This window comes from Bos mutus, chromosome 11 (genome assembly GCF_027580195.1).
Source record: "Bos mutus isolate GX-2022 chromosome 11, NWIPB_WYAK_1.1, whole genome shotgun sequence".
In the NCBI taxonomy this organism is placed as follows: Eukaryota; Metazoa; Chordata; class Mammalia; order Artiodactyla; family Bovidae; genus Bos; species Bos mutus.
The window spans coordinates 6,428,391-6,446,691 of NC_091627.1; the positions used below are offsets into that span (position 1 = coordinate 6,428,391).

General features: G+C 54.9%; 1 protein-coding gene across 1 annotated transcript in view; it reads right to left on the bottom strand.

The window, feature by feature from the left end:
- The window catches only part of NCS1 (neuronal calcium sensor 1), a 55,936-nt gene that overhangs the window by 14,931 nt on the left and 22,704 nt on the right, over positions 1-18,301 (bottom strand). Inside the window, exons 2-4 of the mRNA XM_070378842.1 lie at positions 14,123-14,147; positions 4,250-4,388; positions 2,852-2,930 (exon numbers count right to left, since the gene is read on the bottom strand). Of these exons, the coding sequence (XP_070234943.1) occupies positions 2,852-2,930; positions 4,250-4,388; positions 14,123-14,147 (243 nt within the window). The remainder of the gene's footprint in view (positions 1-2,851; positions 2,931-4,249; positions 4,389-14,122; positions 14,148-18,301) is intronic.

Genomic DNA, 18,301 nt, shown 5'->3' on the forward strand with positions numbered 1-18,301 from the left:
TATCCTGCTAGGGTCACCTTAGAAAATAAAATCATATGCCTGGGAGACGGGGAGGAGCTTCTGCATAAATAAAATCCTCTTTTATTCCTAAAAGAAACCGCTGCATTTTCTTGGTGCCGATGCAAAGCGGTGAAGATGTCTCAGTGAGAAGTAGTGTTCAGTCGCTCAGTTGTGTCCGATTCTTTGTGACCTCATGGACTGCAGCATGCCAGGCTTCTCTGTCCTTCACCATCTCCCAGAGCTTGCTCAAACTAATGTCCATTGAGTCGGTGATGCCATCCAACCATCTCATCTTCTGTCATCCGCTTCCCCTCCTGCTCTCAATCTTTCCCAGCATCAGGGTCTTTTCTAATGAGTCGACTCCTCGCATTAGGTGGCTAAAGTATTGGAGCTTCAGGTTCAGCATCAGTCTTTCCAAAGAATATTCAGGACTGATTTCCTTTAGGATGGACCAGGTGGATCTCCTTGCAGTCCCAGGGACTCTCAAGAGTCTTCTCCAACACTTTACAGTTCAAAAGCATCAATTCTTCAGCGCTCAGCCTTCTTTATGATCTAACTCTCACATCCATACATGACCACTGGAAAAACCATAGCTTTGACTAGACAGACCTTTGTTGGTAAAGTAATGCCTCTACTTTTTAAATACGCTGTCTAAGTTTATTATAGTTTTTCTTCCAAAGAGCAAGCGTCTTTTAGTTTCATGGCTGCAGTCACCATCTGCGGTGATTCTGGAGCCCGAGAAAATAAAGCCTGTCACTGTTTCATTGTTTCCCCATCTATTTGCCATGAAGTGATGGGAGCCGATGCCATGATCTTAGTTTTCTGAATGTTGAGTTTTAAGCCAGCTTTTTCATTTTCCTCTTTCACTTTCATCAAGAGATTCTTTAGTTCCTCTTCATAAGGGTGGTACCATAAGGGTGGTGTCATCTGCATATCTGAGGTTATTGATATTTCTCCCAGCAATCTTGATTCCAGCATGTGCTTCATCCAGCCCAGCATTTCACATGATGTACTCTGCATAAAAGTTAAATAAGCAGGGTGACAATAGACAGCCTTAACACACTCCTTTCCCAATTTGGAACCAGTCTGTTGTCCCATGTCCAGTTCTAACTGTTGCTTCTTGACCTGCATACAGGTTTCTCAGGAGGCAGGCAAGTTGGTCTGGCATTTCCATCTCTTTAAGAATTTCTCACAGTTTGTTGTGATCCACAGAGTCAAAGGCTTTTGTGTAGTCAATGAAGCAGAAGTGGATGTTTTCCTGGAATTCTCTTGCTTTTTTCTATGATCCAACAGATATTGGCAATTTGATCTCTGGTTCTTCTGCCTTTTCTAAATCCTGCTTGAACATCTGGAAGTTCTTGGTTCACATACTGTTGAAGCCTAGCTTGGAGAAAGCGTGTGAGATGACTGCAATTGTGCGGTAGTTTGAGCATTCTTTGGCATTGCCTTTCTTTGGGATTGGAATGAACACTGACCTTTTCCAGTCCTGTGGCCACTGCTGAGTTTTCCAAATGTGCTGGCATATTGAGTCCAGCACTTTCACAACATCATCTTTCAGGATTTGAAATAACTCAGCTGGAATTCCATCACCTCCACTAGCTTTGTTCATAGTGATGCTTCCTAAGGCCCACTTGACTTCACATTCCAGGATGTCTGGTTCTAGGTAAGTGATCACACCATCGTGGTTATCTGGGTCAAGAAGACCTTTTTTGTACAGTTCTTCTGTGTATTCTTGCCACTTCTTCTTAATATCTTCTGCTTCTGTTAGGTCCAAACCATTTCTGTCCTTTATTGTGCCCATCTTCGCATGAAATGTTCCCTTGGTATCTCTAATTTTCTTGAAAATCTCTCTCATCTTCTCTCTCGTCTTTTCTGTTCTATTGTTTTCCTCTTTCTTTGCATCGATCACTGAGGAAGGCTTTCTTATCTCTCCTTGCTATTCTTGGGAACTCTGCATTCAGGGAGGAGTGAGTTCTAGCCCATGGCCTTTATCTTCTCTCCAGAGTCCCTCACTCTCTGCTCTGAATCCTTCTCTTGACCCTCTTCAGGGCCTCGCACATGCTGTTGCCCTGCCACGAGCGCTCTTCCCTCCAATCTCTCCCAGCTCAGCTCCCAGCACACAGCAGGGTCAGTTCCTATCCAGTCAGCTCACATCTCGCGCTTCCTGTCTCGGCTGCAGTTTTCTGGGACCTTATGGATAACGCCCCCATGCTAGACTGACAGCCACTAAGGCTGTCAGGCACCTGCATGTCTATCTGATGCTCCAGTGGGTCCCGGTCTCTGTCCAGTACTGATACATGGCCATGTTTGGTCAGTATCTGTTGGCTGAACCAGTACATAAGTGAATGAATTAGATCTGTCATCAAAACAGCCTCCAAAGCAGTGGGTCCAGCCCTGGAAGTAGAGCTCTTAGCTCCTTGCTGTCTTGCCTAAGGTCCCATGTCTGTGTGTGTTAGCCGCTCAGTCATGTCCGTCTCTTTGTGACCCCATGGACTATAGCCTGCCAGGCTCCTCTGTCCATGGAATTCTCCAGGCAAGAACACTGGAGTGGGTTGCCATTTCGTCCTCCAGGGGGCCTTCCCAACCCAGGGATCAAACCCAGGTCAGATTGCAGGCAGATTCCTTTACCACTGAACCTTGCATGTCTGCACCTGCTCAAATGTCCCTCTGCTCCTGCCCCATCTGTCCACCCGCCTAAAGAAGCCACGTTCCTCCTGCCTGGGCACCCCTGGGAAACCGCCTCTGACCTGGAAGGACAGGACATCTGTGCCACTGTCAGCCCCGGGCAGATGGCCTGGGCCCGGGTGTTTGGCCTCCCTCCAGCCTGGGACCGCCAGGGAGCGGGACTTACACCGCAGCTTCTCATCCAGGGTTCCCCTCGAGGTCACCGACAGCGCCTGGATGAACTCAGAGAACTCGATCCGCCCGTCCTGCAGGAGAGAGAGGGGTGGGCGTGGCCTCAGTTAGTGGTGGTCAGGCCCCTCCTCCGACGGGTGGTGATGGACGGAGGGCAGCAGGTACCAGATGCCCAAGTGCAGAGCATGGGAGGGAAGGGATGAGGTTCGGAGAAGATGGGGAGGGGGAGGGGAGGACTAGAAATGGGACAGGCCAGTAGGAGGGACAGTGCCAGGGCAAGCCAGGGGGAGAGCCTGACTCCACAGCTGGTGGAAGGAACAGCCAGTGGCTCCATCAGCACAGCACACGGACCGCCAGGACCCCCTTCTCCTCAGCCTAGAACCACAGGCTCAGAGGCTTGAGAAGAAGGCGGGGCTCCGGACTGTCCGATCCTATTTGGTTTGCAGCTGAGGACACTGAGACCCCGGAGAGGCCACCGGAGCTCTTCCCAGGGCCAGGCAGCCTGCGGAGAAAGCCAGGGCAGGAAAGAGCAGAAACAAGCCTGAGTGCCCGACAGCGTGGAGCGTGGTAATAAGTGATGGGACATCCACCGCGAACACGGGGGAAGCCAGGACACATGCCGGCGTGGGATGGAGTCCAGAGGGCTGCAGACGCCCCGGCGGTGGGTACATGCCGACTGCCGGGCGGCCATCGCCTGGGGCGCAGGGGTGGACACCTACAACACGGATAAGCCTTGAAAACGTCACGCTCAGTGAAAGAAGCCAGGCACAAAGGATCTCATGGTATATGATTGTCAGTTTCCTCATCTGCTAAATGGGGGTAATTAAAAGGCATCCTTTACTGGTAGTCGATTGTAAGGTCTCAGTAAAAACAATGCACGTAAAGGGCTTAGTACATAGTAAAGGTTCAGTAAATGCCTGTTATGATTACAACTCCTATTATCATCCCTGGAGGCATTTGCCTTTCGTCCTTGTAAGAAAAGGGTCACAGCAGATGTATATGCAAGCATGTGTGTATACACACGTCTGTGCGGACGGTATGTGCGTGCCTACGTGGATCTCTGCGGGTGCCTTGTGCACACTGGAGCTCATGCAACGTATGCATGTGCATCATCTGTGTGCAATACGAGTGCACGTGTTAGTGTGTATATGCGTGCGTGTGTGCGCGTTTGTGTATAGGCATGTGTGGGCTGCATGCAGGCGAGTGCATTTGTGTGTATGTGTATGTGTTTCTTCTCCAAAGGGAACATCAGCGGGTAAGCATGGATGTGGAGACGCCTCAGGAAGGAGGGGACTCTGGGCTGGTTGTGGAGGGTGGAGGGGACTCCAGGCTGGTTTTGAGGGGGTGGGAGGGGACTCCGGGCTGGTGCAGGACCCGTCAATCACCAGCTCACCTTGTTCTCATCAAAGACATTGAAAACAAATGTGGCGAACTTGGTGGGGTCCCCAAATGGGAAGAACTGCTTGTAGATCTTCTGGAAGCCTGCCGCATCCAGCTGCCCGCTGGGGCAGTCCTTGATGAAGCCCTTGTACCTGGAGGTAGAGACCAGGCAAGAGACGGTGAAGGAGACTCCAGCACCACCACCTGCTGGGAGCTCCTGCCCAACGCCCTGGAAGCCGGAGGCCCTGTCCTGGGAAACTGTCACATGGGGTCATGAGCACAGACCTGGGCATCACAGGCCTGGGCTCATCCCACCCCTGCCTCTCGTTAGCTGTGTGACTGGCAAAAGGTGGCCACATCTCTCTGAGCCTCATCTCTCCCAGTGGGTGAGAGTCACGTGGCCACCTAACACCAAACTCACACAAACAACCTCCTCGAAGCCTCACTCTTGCGCAAGGCACTCCCGCCTCCCCCACTTTCTCCACTGAGCCCCTCCTAGAGCCGGGAAGGCTGGCAGCGCTGGTGGGCAGAGCCACCATCTGGGGCCTAGCAGCTGGCTCCTCCCACATGCCTGCACCCCCTCCGGTGTGCACACACCCGCTCCCCTGCCTCTGTTCCCAGGAAACTGGGTAAACAACGCAGGAGGAGCCCAGCAATCTCCCAGGGCACCTCGGGGGGTTCCAACTGGATCTGTCCCCCTGCATTCCCAGGGCCCAGCACGGGACCCTCCAGACAGCCGGCCAGCTGATGGCAACGTGGCTTCGCAGCCCGCATCCTGGCTCTGCCATTTGCGGGCTGTGCATCCTCGGGCAAGCGGCTTCACTTCTCTGAGCCTAACTTGCTCCTCTACGAACAGGCACAGGTGTCACATCCGCCATGCAGGGACTGTGCGAGATGCTGACATAGCATCCTTGGCACAGGGGTGGACACAAAAAATAATCGATGGCAGGATCTTTAGTATCATGACCTCAGTGCTCTTTTAAATCAGTTCACCAGCTGGCTCCTGCATGGAGCTTGGCAACCCCAGCCAGGACATACCTTCCTCTGAGAAGGATTCCCAGCAGAAATGAGGGTAGAGAGACGGATCAGCTTTTATCGGCTACCAGCTGTTACCTCCGCTCAGCCACTGTCTGCTGGGAGCTTTGCAAACCTGATTCTCTTGGGACACCCAAACAGGCCCACGAGCAAGGTGTCATGAATTTGGCCCTCCCACCATTTCTTTTTTATGGTGTGGCATGTGGGATTTCAGTTCCCCGACCAGGGATTGAATCCCAGCCCTTGGCGGTGAAAGTGCAGAGTCCTAACCCCTGGACTGCCAAGGAATTCGCAAGGCCAGTTCAAAAATGAGGAAACTGAGGCTCCATCATGGAGAGATTTGCACGCAGCCTAGACTGGAGCTGAGGCAGGGTATGAAGTATCCACTGAGAGGGTCAGCTGCTCAGAGACACCAGCCCTGAAGATGTCCCCAGCTGCCCCACCCTTCTCCAGTCTTCTGGGGCCACTCTCCGATCAGGCCCTGGGAAAGTTACTGGAGACGTGTGACTGGGGGCCAACCAGGAGCCTGTGGGGAAGCCACAGTGCCCCCAGCCTTGGAGAACAATCTGAGGGGCTTGGACTGGGGGAAGGGACATGCAAGGCATAGGAAGGAGGGGGGCCTTGGCAATCGTGAAAGTGTTAGTCGTTTAGGTGTGTCTGACTCTTTGCGACCCCATGGAGTGTAGCCTGCCAGGCTCCTCTGTCCATGGGGTTCTCCAGGCAAGAGTACTGGAGTGGGTTGCCATTCCCTTCTTCAGGGGATCTTCCCCATCCAGTGACCGAACCTGGGTCTCCTGCACTGCAGGCGGATTCCTTACCATCTGAGCCACCAGGGAAGCCTGGGACCTAAGTGATTGAGGTCAGACATCAGAAAGAAAGCAAGACTCTTGCTAACATGTCAGTGTTCCTTCATGGGTGAAGGAGAGGCCGGGAGGAAGCCAGGAGATGGAGCAGGGCTCGGAATCCAGCTGGTGTGAGTTCTCATCATTGGCAGTGCCCATCACAAGCAAAGGGTCATAAAGGAGGCTGGGCCTCCATGTTCCCTCCCACCCACCCCCTGGGGCACCTCGAGGGGCCAGAGGCCCAGGGAGACGGTCCAGGCTCAGTTGCCCTGTCTCATTACCTTTGACAACAGCCCCATGCTGGGCACTGGGCTAAGCCTTCGTGGACATTTCCTCCTGCAATCGCCACTCAGCCCTGCTCAGTGGGTTCAGTGACCCCACTTCACAGATGAAGGCACTGAGGCCAGGGCCCCTCCCACAGCAGGGACCAGGAAAGGGCTGGTCCCCCCCACAAAGCATCCTTCCCAGGTGTGTGTTCCAGGCACAAATCTCCACGCCTGGGCCAGGATGAAGAGCCAGGGAGGAGCATTTCGGAGCCGAGACCTGGTCTGTGACCCTCAGCTCTGGGTCAGGATGGGTCCCTGGGCAAGAGGAGGGGGCAGGCCTGGCGCCAGGACGTGATGACCCACATCGGGGCACAGCAGGCCCTGGAGACCCAGATGGGGGCCACACTTCCCCTGGTGTCCCCCAGCGCTTCCCATTCCCCCCCAGGGGGCTGTGTGTTACTTGAGTGATTCTAAACGATTATTAAAAACAATAGAGGGAGACCTGAAGGTGCCCAAAGCCTTCTCCTGGCCGGGTCCCTGTGGCTGCCTGGCCCCTGGGAGAGGAAGGCGGGGCGGTGGGCAGGGAGCTGGCAGTGCTGTGTTTGCCTGCAGGGGGCGCTGGCAGCAGGGGCCCTGCAGTTTTCCTGGGGGTGCAGGGAGGCTGGCCTCAGTAGGGAACCTTGGGCTTGGGGGCGGGTGTCTAGTTTCCCTGGCAGAGACTGTCCCTGTCCCTGTGAGGCCCAGCCTCCTTGGTGCCATCAGCAGCAGCCCCACCCCAACCTGATGGCCCAGCCTCTCCTGCCCACTGTCCCCCCAAGGCCCATATTCCACACCCTGCGGCACTTTCCAGAGTTGTCCATGCCAGCCACCCCCCCGGTCTTCAGACCTGCAGGTTCCTGGGCCTGCAAAACACCTCCTTCTCCTCCTCTTCACCTGGCTAACGCACTCATCCACCAGGTCCCAGCTTCCCTCCAGGAAGTCTGCCCAGGCCCCCCCAGGGGCTGCATTGCTCATCTGCTCCCCCAGCCCTGGAAAGACCCCAGAGCAGCAGGACCGACACCGTACCACACATACCTTCAGGCTGTGTCCCCCATCCGACTGCGAACCTGACGCCACAGTGCCCCCGTGCCTGGCCCAGGGCCTGCACGTAACGGGGGCTCAGTAAATGTCCACTGAGCTCAATGAATGAATGAATGAATAAACACAAATAAAATAAATAAAAAGAGCCGAGGTGTCGCAGGCATTCTTCCTGAGCCCCGGAGACCCTCGTCGGAATCTGAGAACTCCAGGCAGATGGTTAGAGAACTACAGGTACACTCCCACCCCGCCATGGATCGATGTGAAACAGGGGGCCCAGAGAGGGAGAGAGACGGGCCCAAGGTCACACAGCAGACACTGGGCTCCGTCCCGGGACTCCTGCTTCCCAGGCTTGCTCTTCATCCGCCTCTCCTGCGAGCCAAGCTGCATGAAAGGCAAGTGCTTGCTCTCCAAATACTGTAACCCCATCATCAGAAGATGGGGGCACCCCATCTCACTGAAGCAGAGAGGAGTCTGGGCCCAGACGCTCCAGTGGCCCCCAGGGCCCTGAATTTGCTCTTCAAGCCCTCACGGCTCTGAGACCAGGACTTCCTGCCAAGGTCCGGTTCTGAGGTGCAGCTCAGCACCCCTGGCTGGCAAAGCCGGGACACACACCCCAGGCACACACCCCCTCCCCACCGCGGGCACGCAAGGGAGCCGCTGCTTAATAACTGAGTTCCTGCCCAGGAATTCCATCCCAGGATAACAAGAGACATACGTGACTGCACCCCCATCCTCAGCCCTGGCTCAGGTTCCAACAGGCCCAGGGCCTCCTCCCTCTCCCCCCACCACCCCTCTCTCTCTGCTCAGACACACAGCTGCCTGGAAACCTGCTCCGGAGCCCGCCCTGTGCTCCAGTCCTGGCTCATCGTGTCTCACTGTAAGAGGGGCCCGAGGAAAGCCCTTTCCCGCAATCTCCCACAGTTTCTCTGCTGGTAAAATAAATGGCTTAGACTAGATCAGGGTTTTCCACCAACACTATTGACATCTGGAGTCAGATGATTCTCGGTCGTGGGGGCCTGTCCAATGAGATAGAATATTTGACGGCCTCCCTGGCCTCCCCCTGATAGATGCCAGAAGCATCCCCACCCCAAGTTATGACAACCCAAGGTGTCTCCAGACAATGCCAACATCCCCCCTGGGGCAGAGCCACTCCAGGGGAGGACCAGAGGACTAGAAGGTCTCCGGGGAGACCCACAGAGCAGAGAGAGGATCTTCCCCAGTGTCTGCTTTCCAGTGGTCCAGGATTCCTAACAACAGGGACCTGGGCTTCCCTGGCGGCTCAGTAGTAAAAGAATCCACCTGCAATGCAGGAACCACAGGAGATGCAGATTTGATTCCTGGAAGATTTCCCGGAGGAGGGCATGACAACCCACTCCAGTATTCTTGTGTGGGGAGTCCCATGGACAGAGGAGCCTGGCAGGTTACAGTCCATAGGGCGGCAAAGAGTTGGACATGACTGGAGTGACTTAGCACGCATGCACAGACATGGGGCTATGTGATTTCCAGGCACCATTTCACCAAATTGTCCCAACAAACCCAGGAAGTGGGGACTATTACACCCATTGTATAGATGGGGAAACTGAGGCTGGGAGCGGTTACATTTCCTCTTGGCTCAGGGCCGCCACATGGCATTTCTTCAGCCCAGCAGACTCCTTCCCTCCTCCTTCCCTCTTTTGTTCTTAGCTTCAGTGCATCTCCCCTAGAGAAGCCCTCTCTGCCCACCCCAGACAGAGCCAGGCTCCAGCACACACACTCACAGCACCCTGTCCCTGGCCTGGGCCTCGCAGTGGTGCCCGGAGCCTCTGTGATGACAGGCCAGTGAGTGCATCACAGAGTCTATTGAGGCAGGAACCCCACATCTTCTAGTTCACCCTGAATCTGCAGGGTGTTCTGACACACAGCAAAAAAATAAATATAGCGTTGTCATGTCCGACTCTCACGATCCCACAAACTGCAGGCCGTTAGCGTCCATGGGATTCTGCAGGCAAGAATACTGGAGTGGGTTGCCGTTTCTTCTCCAGGGGATCTTTCCAACCCAGGAACTGAACCCAGGTCTTCTGTATTGCAGGCAGATGCTTTACCGACTCAGCTACACAGGAAGCCCAAGACACACAGCAGGGGCTCGGTAAACGCCTAGCGAGTCGCACAGTGGGCAAATGGGGGGACCGAAGTGGAGCCCCACCACCACCTCTGTGTGCGGCCAGTCACCAGCCGTGGCCCCAAACCTCCACGGCCTGTTTTCCTGGGCGCCTTCTGCCTGGTTCCAGCCCAGTGGCGGAAGCGACAGAAGCCCTGGCGTTGATGCTGGTGAAGGTCAGGCCGGGGGAGGGGAGAGGCACGAAGCGTCCTCACACAACCTTGTCTCAGAGCAGGGGTCTTAGCTCCCTTTAGGAATCGGAGGAGAAGCCATGGAGCCGAATCCGGGACACAGCCCTGACCCGGAGCTCCGCACACGCGACTTCCAGCCACCAGAGCACAGGTGTCTGACGAGGCTGACTGTGCCTGAGAGTCAGCTCTCCACGACAGGGTGGAGATGAGCGAAGAAAAGCCTAGATTCGACAACTGCCTTCTGACGCCTCTTTAAGAGGGAAAGGGAAGGAAGAGAAATCTGTCATTTCATAAAAACACTGCAGGCTGAATACCACTTACAAAACACTCCTTCCTGTGCGCCTCCCACCATGGCACCAGCCTGTGTCTGCCCCCCACTTCGCCAGCCTGGGCCCCCGGGAGATTCCAGCGCCTCGTCTCCCCCAGCCCCTACTGCCTCTGGTGCTGGGAAGGTGCCTGGCACAGAGTAGGTGCTCAGTAAAGATTTATTGAATGAATGGACCAACAGATGAATGAATGAATGAGGGAGTGAAGGAAAGGGGGAGTGGGTGAATGAATGAAGGAACAAGGAAGTAAGTGAATGAAAGTGAGCCAATGAATGAGAGTAAGGCATGGATGAGTGAATGAGAGAGTGGGCAAATGAACGAAGGTATAAGGGAGTGAATGAGAGTGAATTAATGAATGAACGAGTGGGTGAAGGAATGAGGGAGGGAGGGAGTGAATGAATGAGGGATGGTGAATGAATGAGTGAATGAGGGTGTGAATTAATGAATGAATGAGCGATGAGGGAATGAATGAACACCGGCCATGACCCGCGGGTCTGATTCCAACTCAGCTTCCCATTCTCTACAGGCCCCGCGGCCCCAAGGCCACCAGGGCCTCATTCCCCAAGGCCCGGCCTTCCAGGCCTTCCTGGGATCCACTGCTCTCAGATCCCACAGAGCCTTGTTCTCTAGGACCCAGCTTGAAGCGAGTCCTGCCATACTCACCCACCTCCCTGCCAAGGGTTAAGTGTGGCGGACGCTGCCTTCTGCAGTGTGAAAAGTGGGAAATAAATAGGTGGAGGAAGAAGAAAGCATAACCCCCAGCTGCAATCAGCCAAACACAGCTGGGGCTGCCTACCGCAGCATCCCTGGCAAACGGTTCCCCATTATCTTTTCAAACACCTCCTTTCCCATGGCATTCCCCTCCCAGCTCCCTGGAGACCAGCCTTCAGACGATCCGGAGGAGGGGCTCAAAGACTTCCCTGTGGCTGGGGCCTCTTCCCTGCACCTCTCCCCTCCCCCTCCTAAGTCCTCCCACCCTCCCACCCTCCGCAGCCCTCAGCTTTGTAAGATTTGCCAAAGCCAGAGCGGGCAGGGCTGAGCCCCTGTACCCCTGGCCACGTAGGCCAGCAATCTGGACCCAGACTCCACACACACAGAGCTGGGTGACCCAGGCAAGTGTCTCAGAGCCTCAGTTTCTTCATCTGTAAAATGGGCTGCTCCTAACCTGACGTCACGGGATTGTTCTAAGCACCTGGCCCACAGGAGGCGCCCACAGATGTTAAGGAGAGGCAGCCTCCTGACCCAGGGCTGTGACTGCGGACAAGGATCCAGGATTGACAGCTGGCCCTTTCGAGCCGGCTGCAGAATTCTTCCTGCCTCGCCCACTGTCTCTGTCACAATGCCATCGGGCTATTTGGTTATCATAAACATAATAAAAAGCGTTACGGAAAACTTAGAAAATGTGAGAGAAAGAAAATACCCATAATCCGTGAGGCCACCACCCCCAACACACCCACTACCAGCCTCTGGCCAGTTTCCTCCCCATCTGCTGTTCCCTCCGCACATTCTTCATCACAAAACTGTGTTGGGGGCACTATTTATGCCCTGTTGCTCCCATTCGGGATCATGTTCCCTTCACTCTCCAGGTGACCACGATGTCACAATTGATTGTAAGGCCTGGGGCCTGCTATGGCAGGGGTCCCCAACCTCTAGGCTGCAGATTGGTACCTCTGGTCTGGTCAGTGGCAGCATCAGATTAGAAATATAGCGCATGATAAATGGAATGTGCTTGAATCATCCCCAAACCATCCCCCTGCTTCCTGGTCCATGGGAAAACTGTCTCCAGTGAAATGGGTCCCTGGGGCCAAAAAGGTTGGGGACCACTGTCTGCGGTTTCCTATTCAGCCCCCATCGAGGTCTTCAATCTTCCATTGTGATGAATGGAGCTCAGGGCAGGAAATGAGATGGTCACGATGGTCAAGGGGATGGCTGTGGACCCAGACCTCACACCAGCCCCACCTCCCTGAGCCCCCAGCCTCCCTCTCTGAGAATACAGAGCTGGGGGCAGCCGAAGGGGCGACCAGCATGAAGCCATGTGGGTGGCGAGAGCCCACATGGCCCAGCCCAGCCTCGCATCACTGTGGCCTGGTTTGTGCTCCTGACCACCTGGGACCCGGGCCTGCCCGGGGGGACCTGGCACCTGCCCAGCTCTGCTTCTGCTCACTGCGTGGCCCAGGACCAGTCACAGAGTCACAGAAGACCCTGGGCCTGGCTCCTCTTCTGTGGAGCAGCTAGTGAAAGTCAGCCCCAGACAAGACCAGCCTGGGACGGGCTGGAGAGACAGGGAGGGTGGTCAGTGTGACCTCTCCCACAAGGTGACGCTGCAGCAAAGATGCCAAGATCTGGGGCTGAGGGAACAGCAGGAACGGAGGCCCTGAGGCAGGAAGGAGCCTGGTATGGCTGGTGCCTGGTGAACCAGCAGATGAGGCCGGAGACTTCGGGGAGCCTTGAGGGCCAGGCAAGGGGTTGGGCCTTTATGTTAAGTGCAGTAAGAAGCCATGAGGGGCTTTTTAATATATATATATTCATTTGTTTGTTTGGCTGCCCCGGGTCTTAGTCGAGGCATGCAGGATCTTTGCTCTTCATTGTCGCATGTGGGATCTAGTTCTTTGACCAAGGATGGAACCCCCTGCCTTGGGAGCTCGGAGTCTCAGCCACTGGACCACCGGGGAAGTCCCCACAAAGGGGCTTTAAGCAAAAGAAAAACACAGCAGGAAGGCGGGGTGAGGCGATCCAGGAGGGTGAGCCTGGAGGATATCGACCTAGAAGCAGGAGTATTTCTGGAACGCCCACCTGGGGGAGTGGCGAAGTGGAAAATGAGGTCGGAGGTGGGTCAGGCCCACCTGTCAGGGCGGAGGACATGGGGAAGGAAGGAAGAGGCGGCATCGCTCCCGCCCACCCTCCATCCCTGCAGTCAGCTCACCGCCCAGGGGCTGCCCACCTGGCCGGGGTCTCTGGCAAGGGGTCAGCCGAGCTGGGCAGGGCAGCCACAGCTCTCCCCCTCTGCCGCCTGGACTCAGGGTCAGGGAGGTGTAGGCAGGGCTCCCCCAGGAGTCTCGGGGCCTGTGGCCTTCCCAGGTGTGGCCTCCGCGGCCTGCTGTGATGGAGTGCACGTCTGAACAGTGGACGGAAGACCACCGTCAACGGCTGTCAGCCCTTGGGCCCTGTGCTGTGACCTTTACAGGGACTACCACTGCAATCCCTCATTATTCCTACACAGGGAAACAGAGGCTCAGAGGCCAAAGAGATGGGAAGAGGCAAGGTTGGGACTCTAGAGTCCATTTCTAAGCCACCAAACTTTCTAGAAGGTCTCCAAGCTCCCCTCCTTGCTCACCTATCCACCCCCAACTCAGGTTCACCTAACAGTGAGCCTCCCCTGGGGGCTTCAGATTCACCATTCTCCCCTCCTCGCCCCGGGGCAGGCATCACTAATCCATCACAGACCTCATTGATGCCTCACTGCAATACTTTCCATTTGCTCCATGATGTACGGCCTCAGAATCCTCCTTAACACACCACTCCAGGCAGCTACTGTGGACTGATCAGAGCTGGCATTCAAGAAAAAAACTATCTACCATCCTTGATCCAATCTATTCAATCGCTTTACTAGAGAGAGTGGATGAACCCCAGAGAGGGGAAGAGATTTCTCAAGACCATGTGATAATCTAGTGACAAAGCTGGGCCTGGGATCCAGTCTCCTGACTTTTTTCTGGTTCAAACCCCTCCCTCGGGTGAGCAGCGTCTGAAATTAACACTGGTGGTCCTCAGAGATGCCATGGGGTCACCACCAACCCACCACCATCCCCAACCACAGTTCAACTGGATCTAAGTTAGTTCCTTGTGAACAAAGGAATCTGAACCCAAGGCTGCCTGGACCTGTGTGTGGATAAGCCCCTCTCAGAGGGCCCTCCATGTGCCCCTGACCTGGGCAGCTGGGCTGCCGGCTCATCAGCACGAAGCCAACACTCCCAACCCACCCAACAGTTTTGGGGAAAATGCGGCTACTCACCACTGCTGAACTTCCTTCTCAGTAACTGCAAGAGAAAAGAGAAAAGTGGCCTTTTAGCTTAGGGAGGTGTCCTAGAGGACAGACAGACACAGGGGAGCCTCCTTCCTGCCCTCCCCGCCCCCACCCACGGCCATGCTGCCCATGTCTGGACATTTCTGGACACCAGCCAGCTCTGAACAAGAAGATGCCTACAGTCCCCTACTCCCAGCTGGTGAGCAGTCTTAGTCTGATCATCCTGACCCCAGGGGGTGACCATGGCCCATCCCTTCCAGATGTCCACTGAGCTGCTGGGAGGACTGTCAAGATCAACTTCTTGCAGGCAGGGGCTGGCCTCTCCCTGCTGTCCTGGGCAGGGCAGGCAGGACTGCGTGCCTGGGCCAACACGGAGGATTAGTCGTCCCCATCTGGCATCCCTGGGGACAGGATGGTCAGAGAAGTCACTGGTGTCCCCAGGCACTCAGCCGCCCTGCCAGCACATGGAGGGCCGGGGCAGAAAACCTGAACCCCCTCCTCCGCCCTGGAAGCACCCAGCACCCTCCCCTCCTCCACCCAGCCCTCCAGCCCCTCAAAGCATTCAGCCCCAGGTTCTTTTTACAGGCAAGGCAAGAACGGAGCCATGAACAAAAAGCTAGAACGAGCCATATAAAGTAGCAGAACCTCCAGCTGAGCCCAAATAGTCATTCTTTACTGAACTGTGAAATAAACAACAAAAAAAAAGTTTTTTTCTGAAAAGTACTGAATCAGTTCAGGTTGGAACAAAACCAGTAATTTCTCTAAAGTCACTGAACAAGAACATCTAACCACCTCTAAGGCCTCACTCATTCCCAGGGTGGGGGGTTGACCTTGGGAGAGCACCTCCAGCACTCTGTGCCTCAGTTTCCCTGTTTGTAAATGGGAATAACAATTACAGTGCCTGCCACACTAGCTGTCCTGGGAATTAAATCAGAACAGGTGTGAATACTCCTGAGCCCCCAGCACAGGGCCTGGCACTCGGATGTGCTCAGTACAGACTTGGAGAATGAATGGATGAGTGAACAGACAGGAAGGTGGGTGTTGGGTGCAGGTCAGGTGAGTAAAAGAACTGAAATCCCTTCCCAGCGATGTGGGAAGGGAGGCCCAAGGGGGTCCACCTCACCATGTGTGCCTGATCAGACTCGATCGAGGTCACTTTTCAAGAAACCATTCAGAGCAAGCTCGTAACAGCTGCCAAGTCCCGAGCGCCCACCACGAGCCTCGATCTGGAGCAGGGCGGGCCTCTGTGCTTCGGTTCAGCCGCCCTGACGATGCTCCCAGGGAAGCCGCCACTCTGCCCTGGTTGCTGATGGGGAAACTGAGGCACGAAGGGAGGCAGGACGTGCCGCGGGAGGGCGAGGGTCTGCATTCGAGTCTGTCGCTCAGCCACCCGCCCACAGCCGGACCCTGGTGGTTAGACTCCTGGGGCAGGTGGCAAGACTCCGTCAAGCCCCCCTGGTCAGCACTCTCCTCCCACAAGAGGCTGGAGGAGATGCCCTGTCCACGGGCACAACGCTGAGTCTGCCATACACAGTCAGGAAAACGAATGTCATATATTAACACACACATGTGGAATCCAGAGAAATGGCACTGGTGAGCCTATTTACAGGGCAGGAATAGAGACGCAGACAGGAGAGAACGGACTTGACACGGAGAAGGAAAGGGAGGGACGAACCAAGAGAACGGCGTTCACATATATCCACGACCGTGTGTCAAACAGACAGCTAGCGGGAAGCTGCCATGTACATAACGCAGGGAGCTCAGCTCAAGGCTCTGTGACGACCTAGAGGGATGGGATGGGGTGGGGGAGGGAGGTTCAAGGAGGAGGGGATACATGGACACAAATAGCTAATTCTCGATGTTGTGCAGCAGAAACCAACATAGCACTGTAAAGCAATTACACTCCAATTTAAAAAGAGACAGACAGCAAAGGCAACAGTGAGAGTGTAGGTTACCAGGAACAGCCAGACCTGGTGTAAGAGAATGCAGTTTTCCAAGAGTTTTGGCAGAGGGTAGAGAGTCCCTTGGACAGCAAGGAGATCAAACCAGTCCATCCTAAAGGAAATCAACCCTGAATATTCACTGGAAGGACTGATGCTGAAGCTGAAGCTCCAATACTTTGGCCACCTGATGCAAACAGCCAACTCGTTAGAAAAGACCCTGATGCTGGGAAAGATTGAGGGCAGGAGGAGAAGGGGACGACAGAGGATGAGATGGTTGGATGACATCATCGACTCAGTGGACATGAGGCTGAGCAAACTCCAGGAGATAGTGAAGGACAGGGAGTGCTGCAGTTCATGGGGTCGCAAAGAGTCTAACATGACTGAGTGACTGAACAACAGGAGAGTGGGAAGGGAATCAGGCAGGAGGGTGGCGAGGGAAATCGTCCCTGGTCTAACAGAGACTGGGCAGCCCTACACTCACCACCCATACTTGGTAGAGAAGGGCAGCAGGAGCCAAGGGACTGATCCTTAAATATTCAACCTGGAGACACAGGAGATCCATCATAGCGTAGCCAGGAGCTTAGGGTCTCATACTCTGGAGCCAGAATGGACAGCCCGAGTTTAAATCTAGCTCCGCAGCTTACTAGCTGTGTGTCCCCTGGGTGAAGTACTTCCCCCCACTGGAGCCTCAGTTTCTTCTTCTGTCAAATGGGCTAACTGTGAAGATTAAACTGCTTGGTGCTCTTCATAGGCATAAAATCCCATAGATAGGTGTGATCCTGTTTTCCCAATGAGGAGATTGAGGCTCAGGCAGACCTGCTTACTTGGCTGAGTTACCTGAGGTGGCTGGGTGGGGCCAGGGGCAAGGACTATGCCTTCAGCGCCCAGGACGGATGCCCAAGTGGACGCCTCCCACTACTTCGAGTCATCCAATGAGCTGTGTGACCTTGTGTGACCTTGGCATCATATGATATAAACAGGAGGAGCAGGGTAGCAAGCGCTGGGGTGCTGGTCCACTGCTGACCTTAGGCGAGGCCCCCCTCAAGGTCAAAGGAGGAGACTTCCCTGGAATCTCCCAGCTCAGAAGTCCCGACCCTCTCCTGACCATACCTCCTGCCCATTCCCCAGCAGCAGCCCCACCCCAGGGCCTCTCAGCCTCCACCTCCTCCCCCGTGCCCTTCACCAGCCCCCGTACCCAATAAGCCCTCAAGACACAGACACAGTTGGCTGCCCTTTCCCCATTACAAGGGCCCCCAAAACAGAGCGCAGAGTGGTTAGCAGGCGGCCAAGCTCTGTGGGCTGTGAGCTGGGAAGGGGGAGACAGGCCCTGCCCCTGCTTTATGCAGCTAATTAACTAGGAAACAGGTATCCCCTGGCCCCATGCCAGGCCCGGCAGCTGCCACTGCTTCACTGCCTATAGCCCTGGGGTCTGTTGCAGGGGGGGTGAGCAGCAGGCAGATCTCAGAGGGGCTTGGCCACCTGCCCCCGCTCCACAAAGGTCAGGCAGGCCTGGCTCCAAACTCCAGCTCCCAGTCTAATCATGAAGATACAACCGGACAAACGCAGAATGTGGGACATTCGACAAGACAACTGTCTAGGATACTTAAATGTTGGTGCGAAAACGTAGAAAACAAGGCAGGGGATTGTTCCAGATTAAACAAAAAAAAAAGATTAAAGAGACAAGGCCATCAAATGCAACTCAAAATGCCTGGCTTGTGTCCTGAATCTGGAGTCAAAGACCAGCTACTCTGGGTGCAGATGACACCACCCTCATGGCAGAAAGCAAAGAGGAACCAAAGAGCCTCCTGACGAAGGTGAAAGAGGAGAGTGAAAAAGCTGGCTTAAAATGCAACATTCAAAAAATGAAGATCATGGCATCCGGTCCTATCACTTCATGGCAAATAGAAGGGGAAAAAATGGAAACTGGCAGATTTTCTTTTCTTGGGCTCCAAAATCACTGTGTACAGTGACTGCAGCCATGAAATTAAAAGACGCTTGCTCCTTGGAAGAAAAGCTATGACTAACCTAGACAGTATATTAAAAAGTGGAGACATCACTTTGCCGACAAAGGTCCATCTAGTCAGTGTTTCCAATAGTCACGTATGGACGTGAGAGTTGGAACATAAAGAACGCTGAGCAGTGAAGAACTGATGCTTTCCAACTGTGGTGTTGGAGAAGACTCTTGAGAGTCTCTTGGACTGCAAGGAGATCCAACCAGTCCATC